General features: G+C 45.7%; 1 protein-coding gene across 12 annotated transcripts in view; it reads left to right on the forward strand.

The window, feature by feature from the left end:
- LOC106588153 (endonuclease V) overlaps nucleotides 1-13091 on the forward strand; it is a 48987-nt gene that overhangs the window by 29340 nt on the left and 6556 nt on the right. For 6 of the 12 annotated variants that reach the window (XR_006761527.2, XR_006761522.2, XR_006761528.2 and 3 more), the window contains one exon: nucleotides 131-205. The exons of 1 other annotated variant lie outside the window; for it this stretch is intronic. Coding sequence is in view for 3 of the 11 variants with exons in the window: in XM_014176855.3 (XP_014032330.3) it covers nucleotides 131-190 (60 nt within the window). In the remaining 8 variants the exon portion in view is untranslated. Of the gene's footprint in view, nucleotides 1-130; nucleotides 236-484; nucleotides 584-13091 lie in introns of all 12 variants that reach the window. 5 more of the 12 variants (XR_006761531.2, XR_006761524.2, XR_001324597.3 and 2 more) reach the window with 2 other exon arrangements.

Raw genomic sequence — 13091 nt, forward strand, 5'->3', positions numbered from 1 at the left:
TTGCATTGTCAATGAGATATTGCAGAATACGTAGGTGTGCAGTTTTGTGACAGTGGGAAGACAAGAGGCCTAATTGGTGTTGTTGACGGCAGCAGAAGTTAACCCCTCTGCTATCTTTTTGGGATTGCAGGCGGACATGCGCTCCAGAGAGTACCTCCGTGTCCACTTCCCAACTGCTGCAGACACCTGAGCATAGAGGAGATTGGTAGGTGTTTCAGCAGACACACACACAGAGGTAAAGCACTCATTGCAGGCATTTGCCGTGGCTTACAAATACTAACACTTGTGCTGTCCCCCCTGCTGTGGAGGGAGATAAAACACTGTCCCATTTCAAACAGATATATTGCTGGTATTGATGTGACTCTCTCTCTCTCGCTCTCTTCTCTCTCTCTGTCTTTCTCTCTCACTCTTCCCCTTTCTCCTTCTGTCTTTCTCTCTGTGTCTCTCTCTCTGTCTCTCTCTGCATTCTTTGGATCTGTGCCAGGCTGCCAGCCCAATGCTGAGCCCTTAATGTCCTTACAGAGGGTATTCCAGGTACTACTGTTATCCCAGGACAGCCTCTCTGCAGGGGGAGGTGTGGGAGGTGAGCCAGTGGAACCACCTGGGGTTGAGCAACGAAGGAGGGAGGTCAGAAAAAGGGGTGTGAGGCAGTGGCTGTTTGTGCCATTCAAGATTAGGGAGAGGATGTAGGTGCACAGGTTGGAGAGACAAATTTGAGTAATTCATGTGGCAGACAGTGACTCATTTAATACCACCGTGCACACTCTTACCTGCATCTACCTGATAAGGGGTGTAATCATTAGTCCAGTTTGCAACTTAAACAAGAGTTTATTTTGGACAAATGTAGGTAGGTCCCTCCCGATTTCATTCTGATTGCGTTCATTTAAGAAACGTTTTGTAACAGAATCGGCGGAATAAATACACCCTGATCACCCGCACACCCAGTTCACTTTCATAGCAGCCACATACAGCATCATCACTTTGCTCATTGTATAATTCTTTCTCACATCTACTGTACACACTCTCCTTCTCTCACCTTTTCCCTTTGCTTGTGGACTTCAGTGCACAACACAACAGCTGTCTGTGACCAGGCGCAAAAAAACCTCTCCAAGCTAAACCTTCATACCGCTAACCGATAGACAGCCTACATCATTGTCACCATATTAACATTATAGTTAACAAACTAGACCTAACGTGTTAAAAAACTCACAATCCAATCCATGTGTACAATCACGCAGTACAGTGTGACCATGTGGTGCAAGGACAACAACCTCTCCCTCAACGTGATCAAGACAAAGGAGATGGTTGTGGACTTCAGGAAAATGAGAACCGAGCACACCCCCATTCTCATTGACGGGGCTGTAGTGGAGCAGGTTGAGAGCTTCAAGTTCCTTGGCGTCCACATCAACAACAAACTAACATGGTCCAAGCACACCAAGACAGTCGTGACGAGGGCACGACAAAACCTATTTCTCAGGAGACTGAAAAGATTTGGCATGGGTCCTCAGATCCTCAATAGATTTTACAGCTGCACCATCGAAAGCATCCTGACGGGTTGCATCACTGCCTGGTATGGCAACTGCTCGGCCTCCAACCGCAAGGCACTACAGAGGGTAGTGCGTACGGCCCAGTTCATCACCGGGGCCAAGCTTCCTGCCGTCCAGGACCTCTATAACAGGCCGTGTCAGAGGAAGGCCCTAAAAATCATCAAAGACTCCAGCCACCCTAGTCATAGACTGTTCTCTCTGCTACCGCACGGCAAGCGGTACCGGAGCGCCAAGTCTAGGTCCAAGAGGCTTCTAAACAGATTCTACCCCGAAGCCATAAGACTCCTGAACAGCTAATCAAATGGTTACCCAGACTATTTCCTGCCGTCCAGGACCTCTATACCAGGCGGTGTCAGAGGAAGGCCCTAAAAATTGTCAAATACTCCTGCCACCCTAGTCATAGACTGTTCTCTCTGCTACCGCACGGCAAGCGGTCCGGAGCACCAAATCTAGGTCCAAGAGGCTTCTTAACAGCTTCTACCCCCAAGCCATAAGACTCCTGAACAGCTAATCAAATGGCTACCCAGACTATTTGTAAGGTCTACACCTGTTGTATTCGGCGCATGTGACAAATACAATTTGATTTGATTTGATGTACAGCAACGGTTTAGCAGTTACACCGACAAACCCCGTCTGGCAAAATGAAAGCTTACCTTGACTTGGAAGAGTTGCATTGTTGGATAGCCTTAGCCAACTAGCTAACATAAATAGCATTCCACTGTTTGAGTCAGGATGTTGAGTAGGCTAAATTAGCTAACTAAGTAAAAGGTAAACTAAGACGAAAGAAAATACAATAAAATATAGCTAGCTCTCCCTCTGCTGCTTCTCCTTAATTTTTGAACAAGATAATTTGTTCAAAACTGTTTAACTATTGTCTTTCTCTCTCTTTGAGTCAACTACTAACCCCATTTTATGCACTGCAGTAGTTTATGCTTTCAGTACTAGATTAATTCTCTGATTCTTTGATTGGATGGAGAAGATATTAGTTAGTACTGCAAGAGCTCTGATAGGTTGGAGGACGTCCTCCGGAAGTTGTCATTATTACTGTGCAAGTCTATGGAATGGGTTGAGAACCATGAGCCTCCTAGGTTTTGTATTGAAGTCAGTGTACCCAGAGGAGGACGGAAACTAGCTGTCCTCCGACTATGGTTCTAACATACAGAGTGCTGTTGAGGCTACTGTAGACCTTCATTGCATAACAGTATATTTTAATCAGTTATTTGGTGATGTGAATATATTTAGTATAGTTTTATCTAAAACTTTTTTTTTTATGTATGAAATTCACTGAGGAGGATGATCCTCCCCCTCCTCCTCAGTGGTGTGAGGTGAGAGCTCCTCGGATGGAGCGAGGGAGGGAGAGGGGGAAGAAAGAAGGACGGAAGGCTAAGGCAGCCTTAGATCCAGAGATCATCCTCCCAAACAACAGTCAGTGCCCCATCATCCCCTCCTTTTAGTGAGTCATCAAAGCTCCAGCGCTTCAAGAGTCGTATGAGGATGCAAAGGATGTTCGCATACCCAATTACAGTACAGTACGCACGTAGACGCACACGCGTGAGCACACACATACAGATGCACATAGAGATGTGCACATCGAGAGGCCATTTTCACACTCTTGCATAGTCACACGCATACATACACACACACAGATGCATGCATCCACTGCACGGACCCACCCTAACACCCATTTGAAATGCAGCCCGTGTTCCGACATTCCAAAGTTATCCCCGTTTGAACTCCCCCATGACAGGAGCGATGCTCTCTCTCACCCCTCGTCCTCTTTTGATCATTCTCTCAACAAAGGGGAAAGTGACAGGAAGGTTTTTGCCGAGTGAGCAAGGCTGCCCCTCTCTGAATCTCCAGGCTTTAACTCCCTTATCTCCCTTCCCCTTTAAAACCTCCCCTCACCCCCTTCCACTTAAAAAGCTCTGTGGATCAGCTATGCAGGGCAGATATTCTGGCGATGCTGGTTCTGGTACTGTTCTAATGAGGGCTGGAGTGTGCTCAACCCCTCTAACTGTACAGTATGCTACTGTCTCCGACATGGTGGGTAACCAGAAAATGGGTAGGATTTGGTGCGTCATGGATCAGTAGTGGTTTCTAGTAGTGGCTATATGGTTAGGGTTTCTGTCTTCCTGTTATGTTATTCATCAGTGCGTGCATGTGGTGGCCTCTGTCTTGTTAAGTTTATCCCATGGCATTTCTCTACAAACAGGGGTGGTGGGTAATCTTACTCTGCAAGGGCCAGTAAAAGAGCAGGCTTTTAAATACTTGGTACGATTGCCTAACCCCGCACTGTAGTCTTCTTATAGAGTTTAGTGAAAGGATCTTTGTGCTCTATTTATCTCAATAGGGTCTCCAGGTTTGGATAAAAGATCATTAAAGAAAATCAAAAATGGATACTTCTACGATTGCATTCCACTGCTCTACAGGTTTCTTCTAGTGGTTAGGCAGAGAATCGTTGTGCTCCCTTCTCATAACCAGTCTCCCTTGAAGTCCACAGTCTCTATCTCAATGGAATCCCATTACAGAAAATGGATACCTCTATTGCTCCTCTGTTAGATACCCAGAGCCTATCATCCCCTGGACCACTGGGTAGAACTGGAGTGTCCATTCCTCTGTTAGCCTCTGGACTGTGAGCCCACCTGTTGTCTCTCACAACCCCTCATAGCCCCCTACAGTGCAAAGGGAATGAGCACCTCTCTCACTGACTCATGCTGGAGGGAGAGAAAGCTTGGCAGGTAAGCAATAGGATTCTGACAGAGAGAGAGGACGGGATGAAAGATGGATCAGCAGGGGAGGAGATGAAGGGATCTGAAGGGAGGAGAGGAATGACAGGAGTGGAGATGGGGATGAGGAGCGAGGGAGAAATGGAGTACAGGAATCAATGCAGATGGGAAAGAGCTCTTGTAGTGGTGTGTGTGTGTGTGTGTGTGTGTGTGTGTGTGTGTGTGTGTGTGTGTGTGTGTGTGTGTGTGTGTGTGTGTGTGTGTGTGTGTGTGTGTGTGTGTGTGTGTGTGTGTGTGTGTGTGTGTGTGTGTGTGTGTGTGTGTGTGTGTTCATTCATACCTGAGTTTAGCTTTTTCATCTATTTAAACTTTTACGAACAAGGACCGTGAGTATTTTCTGATCATGTGACCATCCGAGGCGAAAAACACCTTTCGCTTGTATTTATCCTCATTGATCACCACGGTAACATTACTGCTTGTCCCTCACATACCTGTACAGCTCTTCCCTCCCAGGACTGAATGATGCTGCCCAATGCTGTGATTTCTTTACCAATCATTTCCCTCTATCCTGCTCCATTACCCCACCCACCCCTCAGTCCTAACCAATAACTGGGGACGCCAGGTTAAACTAAATTAAATGAATAGGAGTTTAAGTTTTCAATTAGGTTCATGCTGATATACACACGGATGCCCTTTCCCACTGATCTCCAAAATGTCAGGGAAATGTTGTGGAGATGAATAGACTCGGCAGGGAGGAGGACAACTAATTAATAAGAAAACTTATTGGTGAAAGTATGGATTCTTTTGGATTATTTAAAAGCCTGTGCAGTCAAAAATGGGATTTTCCTGTGTTTTATATATATTTCCACACTGTGAGGTTGGAATAATACTGTGAAATTGTGAAAATTATGATCATGCCCTTTTAGTATAAGAACTGTTTAATAAGAAGAACGGCAGAAATGTTTGGCTGTTTTGGTGGGATGGAGTTTTGGCCTGCCATGGTGACATCATCAGGTGGTAAAATAGTTAATAGACCAATAAGAAAGGGAGTTCCAAATCTCTCTGCCAATAACAGCTAGTTTTCAGTTTCCCACTCAGACCACTCCCAGACAGTCCTAGCAACATTTTTGCTTGAGAAATTGCTCTTTGCTAAGAAGCTATTTTTGTTTATTTAAATTTTTTTAAATTGTTATCTAGAAAAATATTTTGAGATATTGAGATACAAACTGCTGCATTGGACCTTTAATGATAAAACTCCAGCATGATGGTATATAGGCTGACTTTGAATGTCCCCAGGGATTCAGATGCACAAATAAAATATTGTTCAGTGACAACACACCTTTTAATTAGACAAGAAAAGTGTGTGTGTGTTTATGCGTGTGTGCAAGTGTAGTGGACTTGAGTCAGTCATGGTTTCTCATGGTCACGTGATGGGTAGCCCCGCCTTCGACTTCAAAATCAGTGTCAGCCAGCAGGCCAAAAGGAAAGGTCCTCTTGGTCCAAAGGTCAAGACGTTAGCTTCTCCCGTGGGAGAACAGGTTTCAAATCCTGACAGTTACACAAATGTTATTGTGCTTGTTGGATAAGGGCAAAAGGTGAGTGTTCCTTTTGATGTTGAAGCTGAAGACATGATGAGGGAGTTTGATCTCAGAATAGGAATACCCTGAAGGATACTCTCATCCTCTCTCATTTCCTCTCTCTCATCCTTCTTTTGTTTCTCCTGTTTCTCTCTCTTTATCTTACCTGCTGTCCTCACTTACACTTCTCTAATATCTCCTCTTTCTTTCTCTCGCCTTTAACTCTCCTAATTTCTCCCCCCTCCTCTCTTTCCCACCCCTCCCTCTCTCTGAGGCCCAGTGAGTATAGACTAGAGTAGCACAGTGTGCCAGAGGCAGCAGCAGGCATCTGGGCCCTTTCTGGCAGACAGAGAGAGGGTTGGCAGGATACCCGGCGCCTGCCTCCATGCCTCTCTTCCCCCAACACGCACTGGGACTGCGCAATCAAAGACACAAAAAGAGAGAGGAGAGGGGAGGGAGGGAGAGTTGTCCATCTTTCCAACTATCCATCTCTTGCCTTTTCTACTGCTACTCTGTCATCCATTTCCACCCGAATAGACAGAGGCGAAACACAGTGAATAAAAAGAGGGAGGGAGATGAGCATTTTGTACCGCAACCTGGAGAGGCGGGGAATCAGGGATGAGGGATGGGCGGGGGTGTAAGGGGAGAGAAGCCAATGTCAGGCAAATCAGCAGGAGGAGACCCCCAATCTAGTATCTACCTGTCTGTTTGATGCGGCAGAGTGGATCCGCAATCGTTTCATCAGGCTTGGCCTCAGGAACGAAAAACCCTGTCATCCCTTCTTTTCCCTTCCTCCTCCTTCTTTCCCCAAGAACACCACCGCACTGCGCGAACCTCAATCGTTGATAAATCGCTGCCATCTGCCTCATTTCTCACAACCCGTCCCATGATAACCAGAACAATCGCTGAGCCCCCAAGAATGAGAGATGGATAGAGAGAGAGCGGAGGAATGTATAGAAGAGGAGTGGCAGGTAGTCTAGCAGTTAAGAGCGTTGGGCCAGTAACCGAAGGATGCTGGTTTGAATCCCCGAGCCAACTAGGTGAAAAATCTGTCTGTGCCCGAGAGCAATGCACTTAACCCTAATTTCTCCTGTAAGTCGCTCTGTATAAGAGCGTCTGCTAAATGACTAAAATGCAAATGTAAGGCGTGGAACAGTAAGGAGAGACAAGCATAGAGAAAATGTGTTTTTGAACAGATGGGAAGGGGAACTGAGGGAATCGGTGTGTGCAAAGGAAGTATAGAAGTGAGAGAGAAATAAAAGAAAAGACAAACTGTTGTTGCACTCTGAATTGTTGACAATAGCTGATTTTGTATCAGTTCAAGGTCAACACACTCTCTCACACACACATCAAAACACAGAAAGCCACTGGCATTGAGCATGAAAAAGTTTACTCAGCAAGTGTAAAATAATCGTGACACCCCACAGCTTGTGTGCTCACTCTTCACACTAAAAGTTATCAAGGACTCCAACAGATGTTTTGCCTGTTTCCGGCTAACTGGTGCGCCAACACAACTCAATGCAGCCCAATAGGCATCTGCTTGAATTTGGGTAAAAAAAATAACTTGTTTAAAACTCACAAATTATTTTTCCTAGATTGGGGATGCTTTGGGGATGCCTTTCTTCATGTTGAGAGTTAGTGAATGTTTTACTCTGAAATGTGTAAACATTCTGACCCATTGTGGCCTGGCTGGTGTAGAGGTAATGCCACGGTCTCCTGCACACAAGTCTACAGTGTCGGCATGCGTTCCAATTCAGCCTACTGTCCTTTGACACTACCTCCCTCTGTCTTTCCCCACTGTTATCCTCTCCATTGATGTACAGTGCCTTGCAAAAGTATTCATCCCCTTGGTGTTTTTCCTATTTTGTTGCATTACAACCTGTAATTTAAATAGATTTTTATTTGGATTTCATGTAATGGACATACACAAAATATTCCAAATTGGTGAAGTGAAATGAAAAAAATTACTTGTTTCAAACAATTATAAAAAAATAAAAAACTGAAAAGTGGTGCGTGCATATGTATTCACCCACTTTGCTATGAAGCCCCTAAATAAGATCTTGTGCAATCAATTACCTTTTAATTAAGGTAATTAATCAATTAAGTCACATAATTAGATTGCACACAGGTGGACTTTATTTAACTAAATGTCACATCAGTATATACACACCTGTTCTGAAAGGCCCCAGAGTCTGCAACACCACTAAGCAAGGGGCACCACCAAGCAACATGCACCATGAAGACCAAGGAGCTCTCCAAACAGGTCAGGGACAAAGTTGTGGAGAAGTATGGATCAGGGTTGAGTTATAAAACAAATCATGAAACTGAAAGAAAAAAGAAATGGAATGAATATGGCACCACAACAAACCTGCCAAGAGAGGGCCGCCCACCAAAACTCACGGACCAGGCAAGGAGGGCATTAATCATAGAGGCAACAAAGAGACCAAAGATAACCCTGAAGGAGCTGCAAAGCTCCACAGCGGAGATTGGAGTGTCTGTCCTTAGGACCACTTTAAGCCATACACTCCACAGAGCTGGGCTTCACAGAAGAGTTGCCAGAAAAAAGCCATTGCTTAAAGAAAAAAATAAGCAAACACGTTTGGTGTTCGCCAAAAGGCATGTGGGAGACTCCCCAAACATATGGAAGAAGGTACTCTGGTCAGATGAGACTAAAATAATTTTTTGGGGCCATCAAGGAAAACGCTATGTCTGGCTCACCCGAGAACACCATCCCCGCAGTGAAGCAAGGTGGTGGCAGCATCGTACTGTGGGGATGTTTTTCATCAGCAGGGACTGGGAAACTGGTCAGAATTGAAGGAATGATGGATGGCGCTAAATACAGGGAAATTCTTGAGGGAAACGTGACAGTCTTCCAGAGATTTGAGACTGGGACGGAGGTTCACCTTCCAGCAGGACAATGACCCTAAGCATACTGCTAAAGCAACACTCGAGTGGTTTAAAGGGAAACATTTAAATGTCTTGGAATGGCCTAGTCAAAGCCCAGACCTCAATCCAAATGAGAATCTGTGGTATGACTTAAAGATTGCTGTACAACAGCAGAACCCTCCAACTTGAAGGAGCTGGAGCAGTTTTGCCTTGAAGAATGGGCAAAAAACCCAGTGGCTTGATGTTCCAAGCTTATAGAGACATACCCCAAGAGATTTGCAGCTATATTTGCTGCAAAAGGTGGCTCTACAAAGTATTGACTTTGGGGGGGTGAATAGTAATGCACACTCAAGGTTTCAGTTTTTTTCGTCTTATTTCTTGTTTGTTTCACACAAAAAAATATATATTTTGCATCTTCAAAGTGGTAGGCATGTTGTGTAAATCAAATGATACAAACCCCCCAAAAATCTATTTTAATTCCAGGTTGTAAGGCAACAAAATAGGAAAAATGCCAAGGGGGTGAATACTTTTGCAAGCCACTGTACCTATCAGGAGTTGACCTTTCCTTCTGGTTCTGTCCATTCCAGAGGAGAGTGGAAGAGGCACCTTGGGTCAGAAGCCAGAGAAGGTCAGTCATAGTTTAGGGTTGGCAAAGGTTCCTCTAGGTTTTCACCCAAAAGGAGAAAATAAAGATTCCAGAAGTTCTAACAGTTTTATACGCAGCTGTTTGCAGCTGAACTTTCATGCCCCACTGTTCATCTAAAATAAAACAACATCTAACAGTTCTGATCAGCAGTCCAGAGAGCTGTTATTGATAGATGCCTTGGCAGAGATGGGCTGACACAGGTAAACATCTGAGATGGATGGCCTTATTTGTCTTTTAAGAGAACCGACTTTACCTCCTCCCTTGACTTTACTCTCTGCCTCTGTTCAGGTGCGAAGTGCCAACGCCTGCCTCTGCCTCCCCTGCCTCTCCTTCCACTGCGAGCACAAATACCCATACCTTGCTCTAAAATGGAAAATCAATGGAGCTTCTATGGGCAAATCAATACAGACCGATCTGTTGCAATAAGGATGAATCAGCCTTGAGATGGGAGAGGAGATGCATCATGGGATGCGTTTTTAGATTTTACATTAGGCCGAGAGGAACTGACTGTGAGGTCCAGCCATTCCTTTTGATTTCAGTCACTTAGTGTCTCTTCAGTAAGCTACAGTGCTGTTTAGTTACTCTTTTGGCTCAGCTTGTTCTACCATTAGCGATTATGATACCATACAGTATGCCTCAGTGTTAGCGATGATGCTACCATACAGTCTGCCTCAGTGTTAGCGATGATGCTGCCATACGGTATTGCTCAGTGTTAGCAATGATGCTACCATACAGTATTGCTCAGTGTTAGTGATTATGCTACCATGAGTGTGCCTCAGTGTTAGCGATGATGCTACCATACAGTGTGCCTCAGTGTTAGCGATGATGCTACCATGCAGTGTGCCTCAGTGTTAGGGACGATGCAGTGTGCCTCGGTGTTAGCGATGATGCTACCATGCAGTGTCCCTCTGTGTTAGCGATGATGCTTGTGTGCCTCAGTGTTAGCGATTATGATACCGTACAGTGTGCCTCAGTATTAGCGATTATGCTACCGTACAGTATGCCTCAGTGTTAGCAATGATGCTACCGTACAGTGTGCCTCAGTATTAGCGATTATGCTACCGTATACAGGATGCCTCAGTGTTAGCAATGATGCTACCGTACAGTGTGCCTCAGTATTAGCGATTATGCTACCATACAGTAGGATTCCGAATTAGCTGTGTTGTCTTTTCTTCTCTAGTGTTGAACCACCGTTTGAAATATTAGACTCCATAAAGACACAACAAAACCACCTTCCAAAAGAAATTGCAGCTCATCATCTTTCTGTCTATCGCCAACTCCTACGGGTGCCTGTGTCGCTCCGAATATCGGCACACGTTCCATTATCATCTCTCGGGCCTTCCTTCCGTCGTCATAGTTTACACTTTCAGAAATCAAATCCGTTTTGCTTGCTGATTTGGGAATTATAGAGATTTAAATGCTGAGTTGTATCTACTAACTAGCCGTTGAGGACATGTAGCTATTTAGTGTAGTGAGCTCTGAGCTGCCAGTAGTGACTGGCCGTCTTCATTGCCCTCAGTATTTACTGGCCTGAGTGTGTGTTGTACGTGTGTGTGCCTGCGTGCGAGAGAGTGTTTGTCCATGGATATGAATGATTGAGCCAGTTGTGTGTGGGTGCGGGGAGGCTGTTAATCAGACATCCCTGACAACAGATGAATATGGATGTGCCTTGAGAGAGCATCAAATAGTCATTTACACCCTGGCGCTTTATAGTGCCTCGCCACAACCAACCAACCAGGACATCACTCGCAGCTATTATCACAAACACACACAGAAACAGATACCCAAAGGTACGCACTGCATACACACGTTCGTAAATCCACTCGCATGCTTATACATCCACCGGCTATACACATCATCTGGCGTGCAATCCCACAGGAAATCACGAGTGCAGACAGTCAGTCATAAAATCAACACCATGATCGGCTCACTCTCCTGGTCTCACTCCCCTTGTATGGTGTTGAGTCAGAGGTGTTCTACACCATCCACTGAACTGATGCTGTGAAGAGACAGAGACATCAGTAGGTAGATGACCTCCTCACCCGTACCCGTTCCAAATGGTGAGGAGGTCTATGATCATGCATGTGTATGTGTGTGTGCCTTTGCCTCTGTATTAGTGTGTGTGTGTGTGTGTATGTGTGTTTTCTACTCCACCTGCTTACCCCAACACTGTGATTCACGGTGCCGGTAACACTTTCCCTCCCTCCATCCTTCCTCCGCCCACTGTGAGCCCATCCCTCAGTCTGGCCCAATGGTCATGAGCCTCCATAGAAACACAACCACAATATCTCCTCCCAAACTCATTTACTACAAATAATGGGAGTGAATCTGCGAGCTAAATCATAGTGAGTCAGATCTGTTTGGATAGGCTGAGACTGATAGGTCCATCTATGGGGTACCACTGGATCCCTCGTAATGTGTGCCCACAGACTCGCTTGTAATGTATTAGTGTGTGTATGCCAATGCGATCGAAGTCTTTGAAGTCTGTGTTTAGTGCAGTGGGATTCATTGTATCTTTGTTTCTTTTTTCTCTCTACCTTTCTTTCTTCCCCTCTCTCTCCGCACTCTATCTCTCTCTCTCTTCCCCTCTCACTCTCTTCCCCTCTCTCTCACTCTCTTCCCCTCTCTCTCACTCTCGTCCCCTCTCTCTCACTCTCTTCCTCTCTCTCTCTCTCCTCTCTCTCTCTCTCCCCTCTCTCTCTCTCCCTCTCTCTCTCTCTCTCTCTCTCGCTCTCTCTCTCTCTCTCTTCCCCTCTCTCTCTCACTCTCTTCCCCTCTCTCTCACTCTCTTCCCCTCTCTCTCTCTCTTCCCCTCTCACTACCCCCCTCTCTCTCACTCTCTTCCACTCTCTCACTCTCTTCCCCTCTCTCTATCATTTTATTACACTCTCCCTCTCTCCTGCTGCTGTATGTAATATGATGCCTTCCAGGGTCACAGAGCCCAGCGGTTTCATGTCAGACAGACCGCTTCACACGGCCGCACTGAGCAGAGCTCTCCTTCTCTCCCTTGCACACAGCTTTTTTTTATCTCTCTCTGCCCTTTTGTTCCTGCCCTCCCACCTAGCTCTCTTTCACTCGTCTTTCTGTCCCTGCTGTCTTTCGCCTCCTCCCGACGCTTTCAATCCTTCTCACTATCCCTCTCTCTGTTTTTCCTCTCTCTCTCACTCTCTCTGTTTTCCCTCTCTCTCCCACTCTCTCTCCCCCTCTCTCTCTCTGTTGTTCCTCTCTCTCCTCCCTGTCTCTCTGTTTTCCCTCTCTCTCCCACTCTCTCTCCCCCTCTCTCTCTCTGTTTTTCCTCTCTCTCCTCCCTGTCTCTCTGTTTTTCCCTCTCTCTCCCCCCCTCTCTCTCTGTTTTTCCTCTCTCCTCCCTGTCTCTCTGTTTTTCCCTCTCTCTCCCCCTCTCTCTCTCTCTGTTTTTCCTCTCTCTCCCCCTCTCTCTCTCTGTTTCCTCTCTCCCCCTCTCTCTCTCTGTTTTCCCTCTCTCTCTCGGTCTCGTATTCACCTTGAACAACTTCATAAGCATCATGCTGAGTGAACAACACTAAAGCTAAACTCAAACGCATCAAACCCTAGAGCTGAACACCTTAACTCCACTTGTCCCTGTTCAGTGTTATGCATCTAGCATCTCCTCGCTACCCTTGCAACGATAAAAGGACATTAACACACACACACCCACGCTCTCACACACAGATTCACACACTCCGTGAGA

The sequence above is a fragment of the Salmo salar genome, chromosome 02, assembly GCF_965601325.2.
Source record: "Salmo salar chromosome 02, fSalSal1, whole genome shotgun sequence".
NCBI classification, from domain to species: Eukaryota; Metazoa; Chordata; class Actinopteri; order Salmoniformes; family Salmonidae; genus Salmo; species Salmo salar.